The 20,899-nt window shown below is 45.2% G+C and overlaps 1 protein-coding gene across 1 annotated transcript; it reads left to right on the forward strand.

The window, feature by feature from the left end:
• The first annotated feature begins 7,686 nt into the window (after window positions 1–7,686).
• On the forward strand, window positions 7,687–16,057 carry LOC309520493 (uncharacterized protein). Its single transcript, XM_082202355.1, has 3 exons — window positions 7,687–7,846; window positions 14,117–14,379; window positions 14,467–16,057. The coding sequence occupies exons 2-3, from the start codon at window positions 14,139–14,141 to the stop codon at window positions 15,507–15,509; spliced, it is 1,284 nt and encodes a 427-aa protein (XP_082058481.1). The 5' UTR covers window positions 7,687–7,846; window positions 14,117–14,138; the 3' UTR covers window positions 15,510–16,057.
• The last annotated feature ends 4,842 nt before the right edge of the window (window positions 16,058–20,899 follow it).

Genomic DNA, 20,899 nt, shown 5'->3' on the forward strand with positions numbered 1-20,899 from the left:
GAACCTGGTACCTCCTGAATATTAAGAAGATGCTCTACCACTGAGCTAAAGCCCATCCCCAAAGGAAAACAAGAAGCTGCATTATACTAGTTGCTGGAAACCACAGCAGGGAAGAGAGCTGCTGTTATCTTTTTTAAAATAATAATAATAATAATAATTTTTATTTTTATTTTTATTGGTTTTACATATAATCACATTAAAGATAAAGGTAAAGGGACCCCTGACCATTAGGTCCAGTCGTGACCGACTCTGGGGTTGCGCCGCTCATCTCGCTTTATTGGCCAAGGGAGCCAGCGTACAGCTTCCGGGTCATGTGGCCAGCATGACTAAGCCGCTTCTGGCAAACCAGAGCAGCGCACAGAAACGCTGTTTACCTTCCTGCCGGAGCAGTACCTATTTATCTACTTGCACTTCATGCTTTCGAACTGCTAGGTTGGCAGGAGCAGGGACCTAGCAACGGGAGCTCACTCTGTCACGGGGATTCGAACCGCCAACCTTCTGATCGGCAAGTCCTAGGCTCTGTGGTTTAACCCGCAGCGCCACCCGTGTCCCCATAATCACATTACGTAACATCATATCCTCTTATTTTATCTCTTTGGCTGAACTGAGCCTAACGACCTCCCTCCCTCCCGTCTGATGGCTTACAAAATTAAACTTTGCATCGTTCCACTTTGCTTCATTTCCTAGTTATATCGTTACCTAAAATATTATATTACTCAACCTGAATAGGCAGCAGTTTCATCTTACAAATCTTCAGATAACCCTGCTAATGATGTTAATTGCTTACAGTTGTCTTTCAAATGTAATATAAATTTGTTCCAGTCCTTTTGGAATGCTTGGTCACGCTGGTTTCCGGATTCTTCCCGTCAGCTTCGCCAGTTTCGCAAAGTCCATCAGTTTCATCTGCCACTCTTCTTTTATTGGTAACTCCTGTTGTTTCAATCTTTGGGCTAACAAAAGTCTTACTGCAGTTGTTGCGTATAAAGAACATTTTTTTCTCTTGCCTCGGTATCTCCCTATCCACTGTACCCAATGAAAAATGCTTCTGGTTTTAAAAGAAAAGTGTTTTTAAAGGTGAGAGCTGTTGTCCTTGTGTCCTGCTTGTGAGTTTGCTGTAGACATCAGGTGAGAGCTGTTGTCCTTGTGTCCTGCTTGTGAGTTTGCTGTAGACATCAGCTTGGGCAGTGTGAGCACAGGATGCCAGACTTCTTGGGTTCTGGAGGTCCGTTCTTAACCTGAAACTGTTCTTAACCTGAAGCACCACTTTAGCTAATGGGGCCTTCCACTGCCGCCACACAATTTCTGGCAGACAGCGAGAAGGCAATATGAAGGAGTAAATCTGCCTGGTGGTAGCAGAGGATGGTTACGATCCATCGACCTCTGCTACCACCAGGCAGACTTACTCCTTCAGATGGCCTTCTGGCTGTCTGCCAAACCTTAATTGCCTCTGTGTGAGTAGCTGCACGTACACAGTTTCCCAACACTGTTCTCATCCTGAAGCAAAGTTCTCAACCCGAGGTACTATTTCTGGGTTAGCGGAGTCTGTAACCTGAAGCGTCTGTAACCTGAAGCGTCTGTAACCCAAGGTACCACTGTACTCTTCTTATGTTCTTATTTATCAAGCCAAAACCTTTGGTCCATCCAACTCAGTATTGCCCCATGTTGGCTGGCTATAGCTCTCCAGAGTTTCAGACAGGGAATCTTTTTGGAGATGCCAGGATTTCATCCTGGGACTATCTCCATGCAAAACAGGTGCTTTACCAACAAACCAGCATCCTTCTGCAACATTTATCTTCTGGGCAACCTCACCCTGTTATGCCTTCCCTGTCTCCTTCCTCTTTTGATTTTCACAATCGATAAATCGTAAAGGCGCGAAGAAACCTACGTTTATCAAGTCCTCCCTTGGTTCCCATTGGGATTTCTTTCTTTCTTTCTTAAATGCATATACCACTCTTCATCCAAAGACCTCAGCATAAAAATACAATCTATAAAATGCTATTAGCAGCTTTAAAAAAAGCACCTAAACACCACATTTTCAGCATAAACAAGAGGAAGAACCATTAGGAATGGGGCAGGCAAACGTTATGGGAGAAAACAGGTTGTGACTAGAGGGCTGATTCTCAGGAGCACTGAGTGCCAAGCCAAGATGGACACTGCAACAACAGAAGGTGCAAGGCAGGGGAGACACAGAATTTTTGCATCTCAGAGGGTGCTGCTGAAATTTCAAAGACCAAAGTCCACCATTGCCACACCCTGAGCTTGGGTTGGGGTATCTGTATGCCTGGAATCTCTCACCTCAGTCACCCAGAGAAACCTGTGCTTAGGTCTTGCTTAAGGGTACATTGCTGGGTGATTCCATTCGAGTGAGGTTGGGTGCTTTCCCAAAACAGTGGAGTGGCACTCCACCAGCAGGGGCAGAGGAGAATGAAGAAATCACCCTAGTCCATTGGCCTGATTTCTTTCTTTTCTTCTTGATAACTTTTTTATTAATTTTCCAAAAATAACAAAAAGAAAAACAACAATACAAGAACAGAACAAAACAAATTGACTTCCCTCTAGTCCCTTCCTTGGTTCGATTATTTATCAACATACTGCATGCCCATTATTAAATTTTGAACCTATTTAAATGACCTATTATCCATTCATAACAAAATTACAAGTAATCTTAAAACTCTGTTAAAGTATTAACCTGTGTGCAATGCTTCTGTATCTATGAAATAAACATTTTCCATTCTTCCTTAAATTCGTTGTCGTCTCTTCCTCTTAGTTCCATTGTCAGTTTTGACATTTCAGCATATTCCATTAATTTAACTTGCCAACACTGACCTGATTTCACCCAATACCTGTGTCCCGTGCCAGTCATTGCACTGATTTCAGGACCACAGATTGCACCTGCCTGGGCAATAAGGTTGTTACCACTGGTACCTTTCTTCTGTTGTTGATAACTAGGAAATGCTGAAACCGTGCTGGACTTTAGAAATTTAAAAAGCTCTGCTGGATCAGGCAAAAAGGCTTGCAAATAAACAAGGCCTTAATGCCAACAGGATGGTGATGGGTCAACGTCTTTCAGCCTGACTTGTTTTGTATTGTAGGGCTTTTGTGGACAGATATGTCCCAAAACCCAATTCTTGGCGGAAGGGTGGAGACGAGTGTGCCAAAATGGAAATGGATTTAATTGGGTCATGGCATGTCCTGCTGTCTTCTTTCTTTCTTTTTTAATGTTCGCATCCCTTTGTTCAGATAAAGCTGTAATCATCAGCTGATTCATGCCGAAAGGCATAGCAGCTGGAAAAGGCGTGTGCATCCATCGGCTTCACCCTGAGAGATGAGGCAGGTGATCTGGGTGTTTTTCAACATCTTCCTTTCATTGATTGAGGGCTAGATCTGTGTTGTGTAAACCATGTTGTTTAGAGCCCCACCTAGGCCAACTGAGATAAACGAGCAAAACCTCATACCATAGGGACCACCTGAACTAGGGCTGAAAGCGCTGAACTAGGTAGACTTTAGACAGCATTTGGGCTGTTTTGCTTAGAGAAAAGGCAAGCAAAAGGCCCATATATTTTAAAAATCATGCATGACATGGCAAAGAAAAGTTTCTCTTCCTCTCTCATGAGGCTAGAACTATGAAGATGGAAGTTGTTCTGCTTGCAGACTTCACAACAGGGCATCCGGTTGATCAGTCTGAGAATAGGGCTGCAAAAGATGGAACTTTGACCGGCCTGGTTCATCGGGATCCATAAAAAATAATTCACTTGTTTTATTATGTATTTATTTTTTACCTCAACTTTTTCCCTGACAGGGACTTAAGGCAGCTTGCAGATAAAATAAGAACAGCTATAAACATAAGGGGGGAACCATTTAAAAACAAACATTAATTTATTTTTTAAATAAAAAACAACAACAGAGCATAGGATCATAGAGTTGGAAGGGACCCTGAGGATCATCTAAGTCCAAGGATTCCCAAGCTTAGGTCGCCAGCTGTTTTTGGACTACAGTTCCCATCATACCTGACCACTGGTCCTGCTAACTAGGGATGAAGGGAGTTGTAGTCCAAAAACAGCTGTAGACCCAAGTTTGGGAAACCCTGACCTACTCTCAGGGTGTGTTATAACCATATAACCTGACCCCCTATGAGGGTTAAAACAAATTGTAGTCACACAGGCGTAAAGTAGGTTCCGAAAACAAACATTTCAGATGTGAAATGCCAGGGCAAAGTGGTACGTATTCAGCATTCACCAAAAGCTGTACAGTGAAGTTGTCAGATGCATCTCTGTGGGGAGGGAGGACTTAGGGGGTAGGCCTTCTCCCAGGCTACAACAACTCAAACTTCTGAGGGTGGTGGAAATATCCATAGGACCACCTCTGCTGATCTTAACTGCCTAAGGGAGTCCCTTAAATATTTGGAAGAAGAACAAAAGAAGAGCCTGCTGTATCAGGCCAATGGCCCAGAGAGTTTAGCATCCTGTTCTCACAGTGGTCCACCAAATGCCTCTGAGAAGCCCTCAAACAAGACCTGGACGCAAGAACACTCTACTCTCTCCTGCGGCTTTCAGCAACTGGTATTCAGAAGTTACTCCCTCTGAATGCGGAGGCAGAGCATAGTCATCATGACCACTTTGTCCCCAGGGAAGAGTTGTTAGTTATCCTTTTTGGCAAAATGTGGTTACGTCTTCCCTCCTCTCCTGTAACCTCAATGTAGTAAATGCTGCTGACTGAGCATCCCGGTGATTATATAAGCACAGCTAGATTTGTAGAGAGATTACATGTTGTATTAAATGCTTCTTAAGCTTTTTTTCTTTATTTCGAAAACTCTTCTGATCACTACATTAGCTATCTTTTGCTTCAGAAGTCTGGGCAAGGCGGACTTCTGCAAATTGAATGAATACACCAGGCAGAAGAATCTCTGTAATATATAAACAAGGGGGGGTGTCTACAAAAGTGTCCCTGTTATCATTTGTGTCTTTAAGCATGTGTACAGTTGGTGAACAGAGGAAGTTGCCATTGGTCCATCAAGCTCAATAATTTCTTTACTGATTGGCAATGCTGCCGAGGGTTACAGACAAGGGACAATCCCAGCCCTAGTTGGAAATGCTGGATATTGAACCCAAGGTCTTCTGCATTCAAAACAGATATTCTGTTACTGAGCTATGGCATTTCCCTGAAAAATAATTGTAAGGTTACAGTTCTCCTGGTACTGAACATATAGGAACAGAGGAAGATACCTTATACTGAGTCTTATCATTGGTTCATCTAGCTCAGTATTGTATACTCTGATTGGCAGTGGCTGTCCAGTGTTTTAGACAGGGGACATTCTCACCCTGCCTGGAGATGCTAGAAATTGAACCCAATACCTACCTACCTACACCCACCCACCCCATGGGTGCCAACTCCCTGGGGCCCTGGGTGCCCGAGCAACCACAAAATTCCCAATGTATGGACCGTACAGCCACAAATTTCGATGACAGGGCCATGCGTCCTGCACGGTACCCATGGCCTGGGCACCCATGGTTGTGGGGCCAAGCTGGCACTCCTCTCTCTCACACACACATTTCTTCATTCTTTTCTATACCTGTCTTTCTTTCTCTCCCTAGTATATACTCTCTCCTTCGCTATCCCTTTCTTATAAACTGTATCTTAAGAAATTTCTATTCATTGATACAGTTTATAACTAGAATTTGCAGCCCAGAGCAAAACAGGCTGTTAGTTAACCCGCTGCAATATTCTACATGATTCTTGAGTATATGTGTGCGATGTGGCGCGATATCTCCTTGGAGCCCATGTTTAAGAGACGGCTTGCTTGTTTGTTGTAGATTTGAAATGCAGTGTCGGTTAGAATTGGTAGGGTGCATTATCGAGAAATCCATTTGCAGCCAACACCGTCTGCCAGTGTGGTGCAGTGGTTAACATGTGGGACTAAGACCTGGGAGATCAGGGTTCGAATCACCACTCAGCCACTGGTGAGCCTACTGGGTGACCTTGAGCCCATCAGTACCTCTCAGCCTAACTTACCTCACAGGGCTGTTGCTGGGATTTAGTGAGGATGGGTAATATACATGTATACCACCTTGAGCTCCTTGGAGGGAAAAAATGGGATATAAATGCCAAAAAAGAAATGATCTTCCATTTTCTGCCTTTCTCTCTGATATTATGCAGGAACACCCCTTTTCTCCTGCCAATTCATGAGCCATACACCCCATCAATATTATACATCACTGATCAGATGTTAGCAGCATCCATTATGCTATACAACAGCTTGGTCTTCAGTGATTTAATAGTCAGTGTTTTTTTGGCTCATTGGGTCAAAGATATATTTTTTTAAAAGACTGCAAACACCCTAGAAAATGGGTGCATTCAGTAGTGGGGATTATAGTGTTCATTTCCCTGGTTATAATGTTAGTGGTTCTGCTGTCATGAATAGTATGAACTATATGCTGGAATACTGTCCCATATATCATTTCATGACACAATCCATGAAAATCAGGGGGAAATTGCAGTGCAAAACTCTTGTGGTTTTGCAGGTTCACGAGGTTGCAAATTGATTTTTTTTCTGAAAACAGTTAACACAGAAATGAGGCTAAACTTCCACTATATTCCACTGGATTTCCAGGAGTGATTTTTGTTGCATGTGGCAGATCACATAAAATAAAAAGACCAGCAACTTTTTCTGCACAAAGAACATCTAGATGCATCCAAGAAATCTGCAAACAGAGTAGCCCTCTACTACTGTTGAATCCTAGCAAACAGTATTCAGAGACATGCTGTCTCTGATCTTGGTGGTAGTATATATGTCCATAACGATTTCTGGACATTGATAGTCATATTAATGGTAAAGCTAAAGGGACCTCTGACAATTAAGTCCATCGCGAACGACTCTGGGGTTGCAGTGCTCATCTTGCTTTAGAATCCAAGGGAGCTGACGTTTGTCCGCAGACAGTTTTCCCGGGTCATATGGCCCAGCAACGGAACACTGACACCAGAGCAGTGCATGGAAATGCCGTTTACCTTCCCATCAGAGCAGTACCTATTTATCTACTTGCACTTTTTGGCGTGCTTTCGAACTGCTAGGTTGGCAGGAGCTGGGACTGAGCAACGAAAGCTTACCCTATCGGTGGGATTGGAACCACCGACCTTCTGATTGGCAAGCCCAAGGCCCAGTGGTTTAGACCACAGTGCCACCCGCGTCCCATGCTAGTCATATTATCCTCTATAAATTTTTCTAGCCCCCTTTTCAAAGTTGTCTAAGTTGGTAACCATCACTGCTTCTCATGGAAGCATGTTCCAAAGTTTAACTATGTGCTGGGAAATATTTAGTTTCCTTGAATGACCCCATTAGGTTATGGACAAAATAGGGAGAGTGATTATATATATATATATATATATTCATTCCAAGGCAGGATCCCAAACATTGGGACCTTCCCTGATAATTAGGGACAATTGGAGCAAGCAAGGCATGTGATTCCACATTTGGAACAGTGTGTAAAGTGTTTACACAGATGTTCATAGGTTGGACTTCTTTCCACTTAAGTTATTAAGACCAAGAGTTCATAACCTCAATTTGGCAACCTTGCTGGGTGGAGTCCATAGTGTGCTGAGTCGCAGGAAAAAAAATAGTAAACACAATCAATAAGGTGATTATTCCTATCGGCTTGATAATCAACCACTGGAGAGTATGGGGAGTGGGTGATTACTTAAGAGCAATTTCCATGGAGGTGTCAATGGATTAATTCACACCCAAAAGTGTGTCATACTCACCTGGTGGTGGATGAAACTGTATAAAAAGGTCGGCACCCAAGGACTGCCTTCATCATCTCTCTTGACTCTTTCCATCCTCCAATAACAAGCACAGGTAAGTCAAAGCAGGTGTCTTTCAAAGCTGATATTGCAATTGAAATGAATTTGGAGATGAATGAACCTCTTCAAGGTGATTCTCTCAGCTTGATTATGCCCACATTTAATGTTGCTTGAATATGAATTTTGATCCTAGGAACATGAGAAACTGCCTTTGTGCTGTTCAGACCATTGGTCCATTTTAGCTCAGTGTGAGCTTTACTGAGTAGCAACAGGGGTTGCGGCTGAAGAACATTCCCAAACCTACCTGGAGATGCTGGAGGACAAACCTGGGAACTTCTGCATGCAAAGCAGATGATGTTTGTGCAATGTCTCCATGGTTGGAAGCACTAAAGCTTCTGTTTGCTGCTTGCTGGAAACTGCAGGGGGGAGGAGTGTGCTTTTGTGCTCTGGTCTTGCTTGTGGGCTTATCTTTAGGGCATCTGCTTGGCAACTGTGTGAGCAGGATGTTGGACTAGGTGGACTATTGGCCTAATCTAGCAGCCAGGCTGTTCTGATGTTCTTATGGGTAATGATTAGGGAGGACTCTTGCATTCATGCTCTCCCTGTGGGCTTCCTGGAGAAATCTGATTGGCCACTGTGAGAAAAAGGATGCTATACTAGATAGGCCATTGGCCTTTTCCAACAAGCTCTTCTTATGGTCTTATGTCCTTATGTTCTGCCCGTCTGCTAAACATTATGAATCAAGGAAACAGATGCAAGTATTTCTAGAGGGTGGGGAAACTTAAAAAGTTGGCAAATTTGCCAATGTTAAGTTAGAACTTATCAACAAGATTATGGATTCTTTTGAAAATGTTCTTTTCAAGCTTGATTTCCACACATATGGGCCTCTCCATTCCTGTGGAGCAGTAGAAGGCTTCTCATCAGGTTAGAACTCTGAGGCTGTGGAGGCTGCAGAGTGGAATTTGCCACCAGGGTTGCCTTCGGGTTTTGGTGGGCCTTGGAGCAAAGTAACCCACCTAAAGCCCCTTGTCTCAGTATCTTCTCGCTTCCAGCAAGTGCAGTGACCACCTGCTGGAAGTCTCCATAGGAGGTGGCGTTCTACCAAGCCAAGTCATTGGTCCATCAAGCTCAGCATTTTCTCCAAGGACTGGCAAAAAATCTCTGGGATTTCAGACAGGAGTTTGTCCCAACCCTACTTACAGATGCTGGGGGTTGAATCTTCAGCCTTCTGCATGATATTCAGGAGTTCTACCACTGGCTCTTCCCATCAACATTACCAGTTAGCGAAGCAGTTAGAAGAAAGTTCTCTCTGCAGATGGAGGCCCTCTACAGGTGCCTTTGCCCCTCCTTGGGACCAGTCCTGCCTCCCAGCCTTACTGTTGCAATTCTTTTGTTTTTAAGTTCTTATCCATATGCAATCTCCTCTTGCCTATATAGCGTAACAGAGAAGCACAGCTATAAGCAAGTCATAAAAAGGATGCAGCAGGGGAAAGAATGAATGATTCAGAACTCCAAAATATCTTCTAAGCTGGCAAGTAAACTAGGGAGGAAAGGATTCCCTTGTCCCTTTGGTGTAACATGGATTCTTTCCACATTGCAATAGACTTCTCTCAAGTTCTGATTTAATATGGAGAATTTATAGAAATAATAATCATAATCATAATCATAATAATAACAATTTTATTATTTCTACCCCACCCATCCAGCTGGGTCTCCCCAGCCACTCTGGGTAGTTTCCAACAGAGGGTTAAAAATACATTAAAACATCAGTTATTAAAAACTTACCTAAACAGGGCTGCCTTCAGATGTCTTCTAAATGGAAGATAGTTGTTTATTTCTTTGACATCTGGTGGGAGGGCGTTCCACAGGGAGGGCACCACTACTGAGAAGGCCCTCTGCCTGGTTTCCTGTAACTTCGCTTCTTGCAGTGAGGGAACCGCCAGAAGGCCCTCGGAGCTGGACCTCAGTGTCTGGGCAGAACGATGGGGGTGGAGATGCTCCTTCAGGTATACAGGGTCGAGGCCATTTAGGGCTTTGAAGGTCAGCACCAACACTTTGAATTGCACTCAGAAATGTACTGGGAGCCAATGGAGGTCTTTCAAGACCAGTGTTACGTGGTCTCGGCGGCTGCCCCCAGTCACCAGTCTAGCTGTCGCATTCTGGATTAGTTGTAGTTTCTGGGTCACCTTCAAAGGTAGCCCCACGTAGAGCGCATTGCAGTAGTCCAAGTACTTACTTGCGCGTTGCAAGTAATCCAATATTGGAATGCCTAATTTGCTGCAGATGGTATTTCCTTTGCATTATCCCTCTCCACATCCTGAAAGTGCATGTGTGCATTGCTAAATTATTGCAAAGAAATAAAACAACAAAATACAGTCTAGCCGCAGGCTCGATTACATCAAGATTCTTTTTGTACATTGTTGTCACCAATGAGCAAAATTTGCTGCTGCACCTTGAGAAAACGATGTACACAAAGGCACTTGATCCAACCCCATTAAACTGACCCTATTTCTGTCCACCCTTAAAGGAAGGGTGGGAAAGCTGAGTGAACTAAATGATGTGTAAAAATTGCACATACAACAACACAATATATAATTTGAAATCAATAGAAGAGCAGTGATTAATTCTCATTTCGCTGGAACTTCTTGCAAAACAAGGTGAGTTTATTGGGGACTCAGAAATCCAGAGAAAAAAATCAGAGAAGGGATTGTTTCTCAGAGTTGCATGTGGAAGGACCTGGGTTCACTCCCCAACATCTCCAGTTTGGGCTAGGATAACCATTGTCGGAAACTCTGGAGAGGTGCTGCCAATCAGTGTAGACAACATTGAGCTCGATGGACAGTGGTCAGACTTGATGTAAGGCAGTTTCTTATGTTAAAAAGAACATAACTCAGTGGCATGACAATGTCCTCATGGAATGAATCTCAGTAGTAGCATCTCAGCATCTTCAGGAGGAGTTGGGAAGGCTATTGTTATGGAAATACTGGAGAGCCATTGCCAATCAGTGCAGTTCAGCCTTCCCCAACCTGGTGCCCTACAGATGTTTTGGACCTCAACTCCCATCAACTCAGTTGGGCACAATCATTCCAGCTGGGGCAAATGTGAGTTGAAATCCATAACACCTGGAAAGGATTAGGTTGCAGCAGATTGCTTTGGACCGATGGTCCCATTTAGTATAAAGCAGCATCTTATGACCCTTCCTAAATTTTGGGTATGGAAAGTTGTGGGGGCATACCTCATGTCAAGACATTGCATGCACCAATATTGAATGTGTTTTGACCCAAATGAATGTGTGTGTGCGTGTTCAGTTCCATATACATGATTGAAAGTGGAATAAGTTGGCTTGTTAACCCTAGATCATAACATACTGGGAGACTACCTTAGCAGAACACAGACAATGAAAACCTTGCATTCTGAAAGCTTTCTAAGTATGTTTCTGGCAAAAGTGATTGATCTATGTTGACTTGTTTGCTATTTAGATGCAACACGTCCTCCTTGGTTTTAATATTATGTGGAGGAGCTTGCCATCACCCAAAATGGTACAATCACTTCTGTGAGAAACAGTTTTGACTATACAAAATACAGATGCAGATGATGCTTTCTGGAACGAGATATGAGCTTTGCATGCTTAGAATCCTCACCTCAAAGAAAATAAGGTTCCATAATTCTTAATTGAAATCTGAGCCAGAGAATAACCCAACCAGCCACTCCAATCTCAATCCACTTCCATTTAAACAAAACTTAGCAGCCAATGCAATGGTGGTCCTCTAACCACACAAAGAGAGGGTTCTGCAGTCCTCATCCTCTTTCATTGGTAGCAGGACAGGAATATAGGCTGTGATGGCCCTTTGTTGAGGTTTCCCATTTGGGGACAGCAGGGGAGTTTATTTTCTGCACCATCTGAACCTGAGCCAGGCAAGAGATGATAGGAGTATCATTAAGTCTTCAAGTCTATTGGGAAGGTAGGGAACCTCTGGACTTGGGAGCTGCTGGTTTGCAAGATAGTTCTTCTTTTTGCATTAAGCACTACATAGCTAAAGGGTCAGATATTAAGAGATTACTCTAATGGTTTTTAATTAAAACTCATTGTCAATTTAGTTGGTTTCAGATTTGCATCATGCTAACCTAAGGGCAAGTTGCAACATCTTGCAGTGCTGCTTAAGATGATCGCCCCGTCCTGAAGACTGATGGCCAATTAAATTAGGGTTGTTCACTTGGAAGGGAAACTCATTGTTTTCAGCAGGGCTTGCTTTTGAGTAATGACACTTTGTTTGGGCTTTGAGCAGCCAACTCCCTTGATTTTCTTTCCAAAGTGTTCCATCCCTGCTTCCCACACAAACTTCCCTGTGATCATAACTACCGCCTGAAAAGGCCTTCTTCATCAATCCTTTTCCAAAACAAATGACTAAACAATGAAACCTGGACAAATCCACTCCCATGGCACTAATTCAGAAGATATTTCATCTGATCCCAGTTCAAGAACCACTAAACGCAGGGACTTTGTCTAAGGATCTTCTTTTCTGGATTATCAGACCAAAGGTCTGTCAGATCCCTAAGGACATAAGAAAAGCCTGCTAGATCAGGCCAATGGCCCATCTAGTCCATCACCCTGTCCACACAGCGCACAACCAGACGCCTGTGGGAAACCCACAAGTGGGTTTTGAACACACCACACACACACATTCTCCCCGCCTGTGGTTTCCAGCAACTGATATTCAGACGCATTACTGCCTCTGACCATGAAGGCAGAACAAACACATGATGGTTTGTAGCCATTGGTAACCTTATCCTCTATTATTTCTTCCAATCCACTTTTAAAGCCTTCCAAGTTGGTGGCCATCACGGCCTCCCACAGGAGCGAGCTCCATAGTTTTAACAATTTGCTGTGTGAAGAAGCATTTTCTACTAACGCTTAGCTTCATTGGACAGTCATGAGTTTTACTGTTATGAGAAAGGGACAGAAAGCTCTGTCTTATCCGCTTTCTCCATGCCACGTATAATTTTATAAATTTCCATCATGTCACCTCTTAGTCACATTTTCTCTAAACTAAGAAGTCCCAAATGCTACAGCCTGTCCTCAAAGGACAAACCTGTCCTTCATCCCCTGGATCATTTTGGTTGCACTTTCAAGAAGCTTCTCCAGTTCTACAAATATCCCTTTTGATATGTAAACTATCCTTCCTGAGCTGAGGTGCCCAGAACTGGACATAGTATTCCAAACGTGGCCACAGCAGAGATTTGTATAACCTTCTGGATTATCAGGCCAAAGGTCCACCAGACCCAACGCCCTGTTTCCCACAGTTGGCCAATCAGAAGCCCCCAAGAAGGGCATGGGCATTATAGTCTTCACAGGCTGCTGTCTGCCAATGACAGTTGCACTGTTAGATACTGCCATGAAGCATTAAGGTCTAAAGCAATGTTCATCGGTCCACTGATGTTGTTGGGCAACTCCCATCATTCTTGACCATTTGCTAAACCAGTTGGAGATGATGTGAGCTGTGGCCCAAGAACCTCTGGGGACTGAAGGTTAAAGAACCCTGTTCCAAAGTGACTTCATGACCGACATGTTAGACTGCTCCTAATTTCCTTAATATGTGACCTGAGTAAACTATGCCAGCTGGGCAATTGGCAGGTAATTGCTTCTACAATAGAATGTATTCTAGTTGCTGGGTATCATTAATGGGCAGAGTGCTGTTGCAGTGGTTGTGGGCCACTGTGAGAACAGGAGGTTGGTTTAAATGGGTCTTTGGCTTGATCCAGCAGTCAGGTTCTTATTTTTTTTTTATCGGTAACAATGAGGGGCTCTTGCATTCATGCCCTGTTCATGGGCATCCTGGAGGAATTTAATTGGTCACTGTGAGAACAGGATGTTGGGCTAGATGGTCTTTAGGGTTCTTCTGATGTTCTTACAAATGTCACCTTCCAGCAGCCCATGCAGCCAGCAGAGTCAGGGCTTATGGGAGTTGCAATCTAGAACCATTGAATTAAGGGAGGAGAAGGATATCAATGGCTTCTAGCCACAATGACTGTTTACTCTCCACTGCCAAAGGCACAATGTCACTGAATACCAGTTTATGGGAACTACAAGTGGGGATAGTGGCTACTTGTGGGCTTTCTGTAGGCATCCGGTTCGCTAATGTGAAAAGAGGACTCAATGGGTCATTGGACTGATCCAGCTGTGGGACGCTTCTGTTCATGGACACCTTTGTGAGCAGCAGCAGAGGGCATGACTTTATCAACCTCTCTATTAATCTGTAGGGATTTGGAACGAGTTTGTTGAATTAAATGTTGCATACCACATTGATCTCTCGTTGTGCTCTTTCAGAAACAGCTCTCACCCTGCAAAGATGTCCGTCGGAGGCGGTGGAAACATGTGCTATGCCAGCTGTCCTGCATCCACAGTGACTATACAGCCACCACCCTTCGTCCTAAATATCCCAGGACCAGCGCTCTACTGCCCTGACCAAAACTTTGGCATTGAGCAATACAACCCATGTGCAGGCTATGGCGGTGGATATGGAGGCAGCGGAGGAATGGGGGGACGTGCTATTGGTAGCGGAAGCGGCATGGGCATAGGTGGTGGTATGGGTGGAGGTGGAGGTTATGGAGGCAGCGGAGGAATGGGGGGACGTGCTATTGGAGGCGGAAGCGGCATGGGCATAGGTGGTGGTATAGGTGGAGGAGGAGGTTATGGAGGCCTTGGTGGTGCAGGTGGTTATGGGGGTGGAAGTATGGGAGGCCGTGGGCTTGGTGGTTTAGGTGCAGGTGGCAGTCTGGGCGGTGGAGGAGGTTATGGTGGGGGCATTGGTGGTGGTTATGGGGGTGGAAGTATGGGGGGCCGTGGTGGGGGTGGTTTAGGTGGAGGTAGCTTGGGTGGTTTAGGTGGGGGTAGCTTGGGTGGTAGTGGTGGCACTGGTGGATCTGGTGGACGTCGAGGCAGCATAGGTGGTGGCAGCGGGGGCGGACGTAGAGGCAGCATAGGTGGTGGCAGCGGGGGCGGACGTAGAGGCAGCATAGGTGGTGGCAGCGGGGGCGGACGTAGAGGCAGCATAGGTGGTGGCAGTGTGAGCGGACGTAGAGGCAGCATAGGTGGTGGCAGTGTGAGCGGACGTAGAGGCAGCATAGGTGGTGGCAGCATGGGTGGCGGTCTTGGTGGATCTGGAGGTAGTGTTGGTGGTGGCACTGGTGGAATTGGAGGCAGTATGGGTGGTGGAGGAGGAGGACGCCGAATCAGCGGGGGACGCCGATACAGTGGCAGTGGTGGCTACAGCAGTGGCGGATATGGTGGAAGTGGTGGCTACAGCAGTGGCGGATATGGTGGAAGTGGCGGATACAGCAGTGGCGGATATGGTGGAAGTGGTGGATACGGAAGTGGTGGATATGGTGGAAGTGGGGGATACGGAAGTGGCGGATATGGTGGAAGTGGGGGATATGGCAGTGGCGGATATGGTGGCAGTGGCGGATATGGCAGTGGTGGATATGGTGGAAGTTGCGGATATGGCATGGGCGGATATGGCAGTGGTGGATACGGCAGCTATGGTGGTGGATACGGTAGCGGTGGATATGGTGGCAGAAGTTATGGCACCAGAAGGATTATATACTCTGGAGGCCGCAGAAGCGGATATGGTGGAGGCGGCTACAGCAGCAGGTCTTATGGCGGCTCCTATGGTGGAAGCTTGGCGCTGCTGCCTAGTACCGCATGCTACACCTGCTACTGAACCCAGAGGAAACAATCCAGAACTCACGGGACAACCGCAGAAACAAAAGACGATGAACCCAAAGCTTGAACTTGCAGGAGTGGACTTGGGGAAACCCTTCGCCTTCTGTCGCCTGCTGATGCAAGCTCCTTGAACTGAATGATCAGCGAATCCACACTTGAACTCTGTGTGCATTTTTGTTTCAACAACTGCACACAAGAAGAAATAACTCGCAGTAATATCCTTTCCAGGCTATGTTGCTTTCTACAGACTTCACGACTATGACTTGAAGTGGGTGGGGGAGAGCATATAAGCCCACCCCTTTTCTCCGCTCTGATGATGAACAACCCACAACTGTGTACTTGCATGTCCTGTCTGAAGAGATTCTTGAATGCCTTGAACTGTAACCACTGAAGCATTGTGAAACCTCTGTTTCCACAACCAATGAAGCAATAGTGCAGATTGAAAAATCAATTGCATTCTAATTTATCACCCTTTTCCCTGCTGAAAAAAAATACTGCTGTTTCTTCATTTCCTATGTCATTAAAGCTTTTTTTTGCATCATAAAATTTTCCCTCCTGTCTAGTTTGTATTCCCCTCATACTTCAAAATAGGCAGGTTGGGCTGACACACAAACAAGGAACTAAATGATTCAAGGGCACCCAAATGAGGGCACTTCCACTTGAGAGTGATTTTGCACCCACTTCAATTCAAGCTGGTCTGTAAAAAACAATTCCAGCCATTACCACATGGGGGCCTATTCACAAGGTATACTGAAACCTTCCAGGTAAACTGAGTCACTGGATCTTTCTGCATTTTATTCCCCTTTAGAGGAGGAAGTTAGTGGGTTAAAGATCATTAGCTGGAGAAAAAAAATCTTGATTTAAAATGAACTGAATGAGTTTATTTCAGAGAACCACAGAGTTCCACAAATCCCCTCCAAACACCCATAGCAAACTGAGCAAACATCAGTTAGCTAGGGCACACTGAACGCAAGAGTGGAAGGGATCCAACCTCCTTCCTAATGAAGGAAATCCAGACCTTAAAAGATGGCAGTCCAGCTTCTGCTTGGAGACCTAGAGTGATGAAGAACCCATCCACTCTCAGAAGGTCGTGGATCATATACCTGTTATGGGCCAGACTGAGCTGGATGGACCAGCAGACTTTGCCCCCAGAACGTTCTTGAGATGTTTGTTCCATTCTCTTTTAAGGAAAAGGGGACTAAGTTAAAAAGTTGCAGGAATTTTATTTATTTATTTGTTTGTTTATTTTGCATGCAGAGGGTCCCAAGGTTCCAAGATGGAGCAGCAAAATTACACAAGCTTACAAGTGCATTTTCGATTGCACAGTTGAAACAGATGTATACCTCAGAAGTTGAATGGAATCCATTCTGGAAGTTTGTTTGACTTCCAAAATGTTCGGAAACCAAGGCACAGCTTCTAATTGGCTGCAGGAAGCTCCTGCAGCCAATCGGAAGCCACGGAAGCCCCATTGGACGTTCAGGTTCCAAAGGATGTTTGCAAACTGGAACACTCACTTCTGGTTTTGCGGCGTTTGGGAGCCAAAAGTTTGACTTGCAAGTAAATCTACATCATAGTTCTTTTAGGGCATTGCCACCTAGGGGGAGGACTATGACTCAGTGCTAGGGCATCTTATTTGCATACAGAAGTTACTGGATGGCATTTCCACATAGGGCTGGGGAAGTCCCCTCCCTGTAATCCCCGAGAGCTACTGCCAGTCACTGACAACTGAACTGGCCAGACCCATGTTCTGATTTCATATAAGACAGTTTCTTATCTACCTGCATAAAGGTAAAGGTAAAGGGACCCCTGACCGTTAGGTCCAGTTGCGGACAACTCTGGGGTTACAGCGCTCAGCTCACTTTATCGGCCGAGGGAGCCGACGTACAGCTTCTGGGTCATGTGGCCAGCATGACTAAGCTGCTTCTGGTGAACCAGAACAGCGCATGGAAATGCCGTTTACCTTCCCACCAGAGTGGTACCTATTTATCTACTTGCACTTTGACATGCTTTTGAACTGCTAGGTTGGCAGGAGCTAGGACAGAGCAACGGGAGCTCACCCCGTCACGGGGATTCGAACCACCAACCTTCCGTCAGCAAGCCCTAGGCTCAGTGGTTTAGACCACAGCTCTACCTGCGTCCCTTATATACCTGCATAGGAACCATTTATAGTTCTCCACCTGTATATCAGATTGGAGAAGACTGATTTGTTGTTAGGGCAGTAAACAATCACAGGTGCTTAAAAAAAAGTTTTTGCCTGGTGCCTAAAGATATACAGTGGTACCTCCGGTTACAGACGCTTCAGGTTACAGACGCTTCAGGTTACAAACTCCGCTAACCCAGAAATAGTACCTCAGGTTAAGAACTTTGCTTCAGGATGAGAACAGAAATTGTGCTGTGGCAGTGGGAGGCCCCATTAGCTGAAGTGGTACCGCATCTTAAGAATAGTTTCAGGTTAAGAATGGACCTCCAGAACAAATTAAGTTCTTAACCCGAGGTTCCACTGTATAATGATGGCACCAGGCGAGTCTCCCTGGAGAGAGCATTCTGCAAATGGGGATGTATCTATGTATTCTCATCTATTTTTTAATGAATCTATATGCTGCTGTTCACAAGTTTAGTATCCTCCCACACCAGCTCACAACACATGAAGCAAAACAGAAAATGGCACCCGCCATTGTTGCTGCCACCACCTCCACCGGAGGTGACCAAGGGAAGTCTTGGAGCACTGAAGCTGGGGGGAGAGAAGGAAGGCAAGTGGGTGTGACTTGGAGAGCCTCCCAGAAGCCAACTAGAGAGCCTTGAAGGGCCGCATTCAGCTCCTGAGCCTGAGGCTCCCCTTCCCTGCCCTAGGAATTTTCAAACAAAAATGGATCAAGGGAAGCAGGATTTGAGGTGTTCTTCTTCTGACACAAAGAATGTCGATTTATATCTGGGTCTGGAGAGCACTGCTGTGCTCGGTTTCTGCTTGCAGGCTTTCTAGAAGAGGGATCTCTGGTTGGCCACTCTGAGAACAGAAGGCTGGACTTAGGCAGGCCTTTGGCCTGATCCTACAGCTAGGCTCTTTTTACTGGACCTCCAGGTCCAGAGGCAGTCTGTCTAGGTTCCTAGACACTTTGGGGCATATGGTCATGGAGAACAGGAAGTTGATCTAAGTGGGCCTTTGGCTTGACCCAACAGACAGGCTCTTCTTATGATCTCAACTTATTTCTATACCCTCAACAGCCATGCTTTCTGCTGCTGCATCTACACGCTGCAACCACATGGTGGCACTCTTAAGAAGCAATATTAACCACTTTCAACATGCTCTGGGATGCCGATGATGACCTTTGTCTTAGCTATGAGGAGCTTGGGATCACTTCGACAAATATTAATCTCCACCAGTGACTCAGTTCATGGCCCTCCCTTGCCCCAGCCCTAGAAGCAGGCACACCTCACAAGGACAAATAGGGCACTCAAGAGATGCAATATGATTAATATATTTTGAAACAAACGGACAAAAATGTTTTGAAACTGAAAGTCGGCTTTTTACAACATTGTTCCATTTATTTTCGGAAATCAAACAGGACAGACCATGCGTCTGTTGTGTTGGTGTCATTGACCAACGGCAGGCAAGCAAAAGGATGGGTGTTCGCTGAGGGACGGGACCAACTGATCTAGCAGGCTTCACTTGGGTCCGCTCCTCAAGCATATAGAGGCCCTCCTCCTTCCGTCATGTGCAGTTTCTCATTGGATGTCCCACTGGCTCTCCCCTTTTAGCCTAATGTGTATCTGAAGAAGTGTGCATGCACACGAAAGCTCATACCAAGAACTAGCTTAGTTGGTCTTTAAGGTGCTACTGGAAGGAATTTTTTATTTTGACTATGGCAGACCAACACGGCTACCTATCTGTAACTGTTATATTTCATGAATGAGCTTGTTGTGGACAAAGTTGGTCGTTGTATTCTGAGCCAGGCAGGAATTTTCCCTCAGACTAATTGGCCCTGTCTAGGGGTTTTGCCTACCTCATAGCAATTGTCACAGCTTGGCCAGTTTAGGCATTAGGTTGGCCTTAGTCTTGGTGGAGGGGAGGTTGTAAGCTTCTGCCTGCCCCTCCAAGGACAGGTATATCCTTTTAAAGGGATCTGGGAGGAATCCCTGGTTGTCCAGACAACCAGGTGGGGACTATGGCCATAGCAAGGCAGCAATCAAGCCTATTTGAAGTAGGTCAAATGTCCTCCATGACTCTGGTCTAAACCCTACTTCCAGCAGGTGGGCTGTTTGTTAATGGTTGTTATACCCAATGCCTATGCCAAACCTCTCACATCTGTAATCAATAAAAGTTGTGGCCTTATTTGACCCAAAATGCAATGTGTCTTGCCAGGTTATTATGCTCAAAGTCGGGGTCATCAGACACTGACTTTACCTATTTCAAGAGAAACAGGTAAATGCAGTAATGCTTCTGAATACCAGCTGCTGAAAACCACAGGAGGGGAGAATGTTCTTGTGGTCAGATCCTGGACTAGATAGGCCATTGTCCTGAACCAGCAGCCTCTTATATTCTTATTCCACCTAGCAAATGTGCAGGCGGGTGGAAGTTATGCCACTGGAAGCTGGCAAAAGCCCCCAAATAGGGTATTCTGGGGGCAGGAGGAGGGTCAGGCTGATCTTCCCTAGGATCTACTCTTGGGCAAAAGCTTCCTGCATTGCAGAGGCTTGGACTAGATGATCCTTGTGGTTCCTTCCAGCGCTAAGATTCTATAATTCTATAACAGCGGTACCTTGGTTGCCGAATGGCTTAGTTGTCGAACAATTCAGCTCCCGAACACCGCAAACCCAGAAGTTTGGTTTGTAAACGTTTTTCAGGAGCTGAACATCCGACGAGGCTTCCGACTGAAGCTCCTGCAGCCAATCGGAAGCCACGCCTTGGTTTTTGAACGGTTTTGGGAGTCGAACAGACTCCCAGATGGATTAAGTTTGAGAACCAAGGCACCACTGTATTCTTAACCACCCTGCACAGTGGCCCTTGTGCTCAAACAACTTACATCACACCCACTCTTTCAAAAAACGGAAGGATGACAGCCCAACAGAGGCCATATTCACACCATACATTTAAAGTATTAAAAAAACAACAACCCCAAAACACAACTCACTTTAAACAGCCATGACTTCCCCCAAATAATTCTGGGAGCTGTAGGGCGTGGAAGTTGTTAGAAAACCCCCATTATTCCCCTCAAAGGACTACGATTCCCAGAGTTCTCTGTGAAAATGGATTGATTGGTAAACTAATTTGGGAATGATGTCTGTTACAAATATATGGGAGATTTATTTATTTATTTACCTACTTATTTTAAAATCCTGTTCAAAAGGCTAATGCAGTCATGTGCTCCTTGTGAACTCCCTAAAGGTAGC

This window comes from Podarcis vaucheri (genome assembly GCF_965113315.1).
Source record: "Podarcis vaucheri genome assembly, chromosome: 16".
Taxonomy (NCBI): domain Eukaryota; kingdom Metazoa; phylum Chordata; class Lepidosauria; order Squamata; family Lacertidae; genus Podarcis; species Podarcis vaucheri.

Coding starts and splice junctions, on each gene's coding strand:
- LOC309520493 (XM_082202355.1), top strand. CDS start 14,139: ATGTCCGTCGGAGGCGGTGGAAACATGTGCTATGCCAGCTGTCCTGCA. Junction 14,380..14,466: donor GGGCATAGGTGGTGGTATGG/GTGGAGGTGGAG, acceptor GTGGTGGTATAG/GTGGAGGAGGAGGTTATGGA.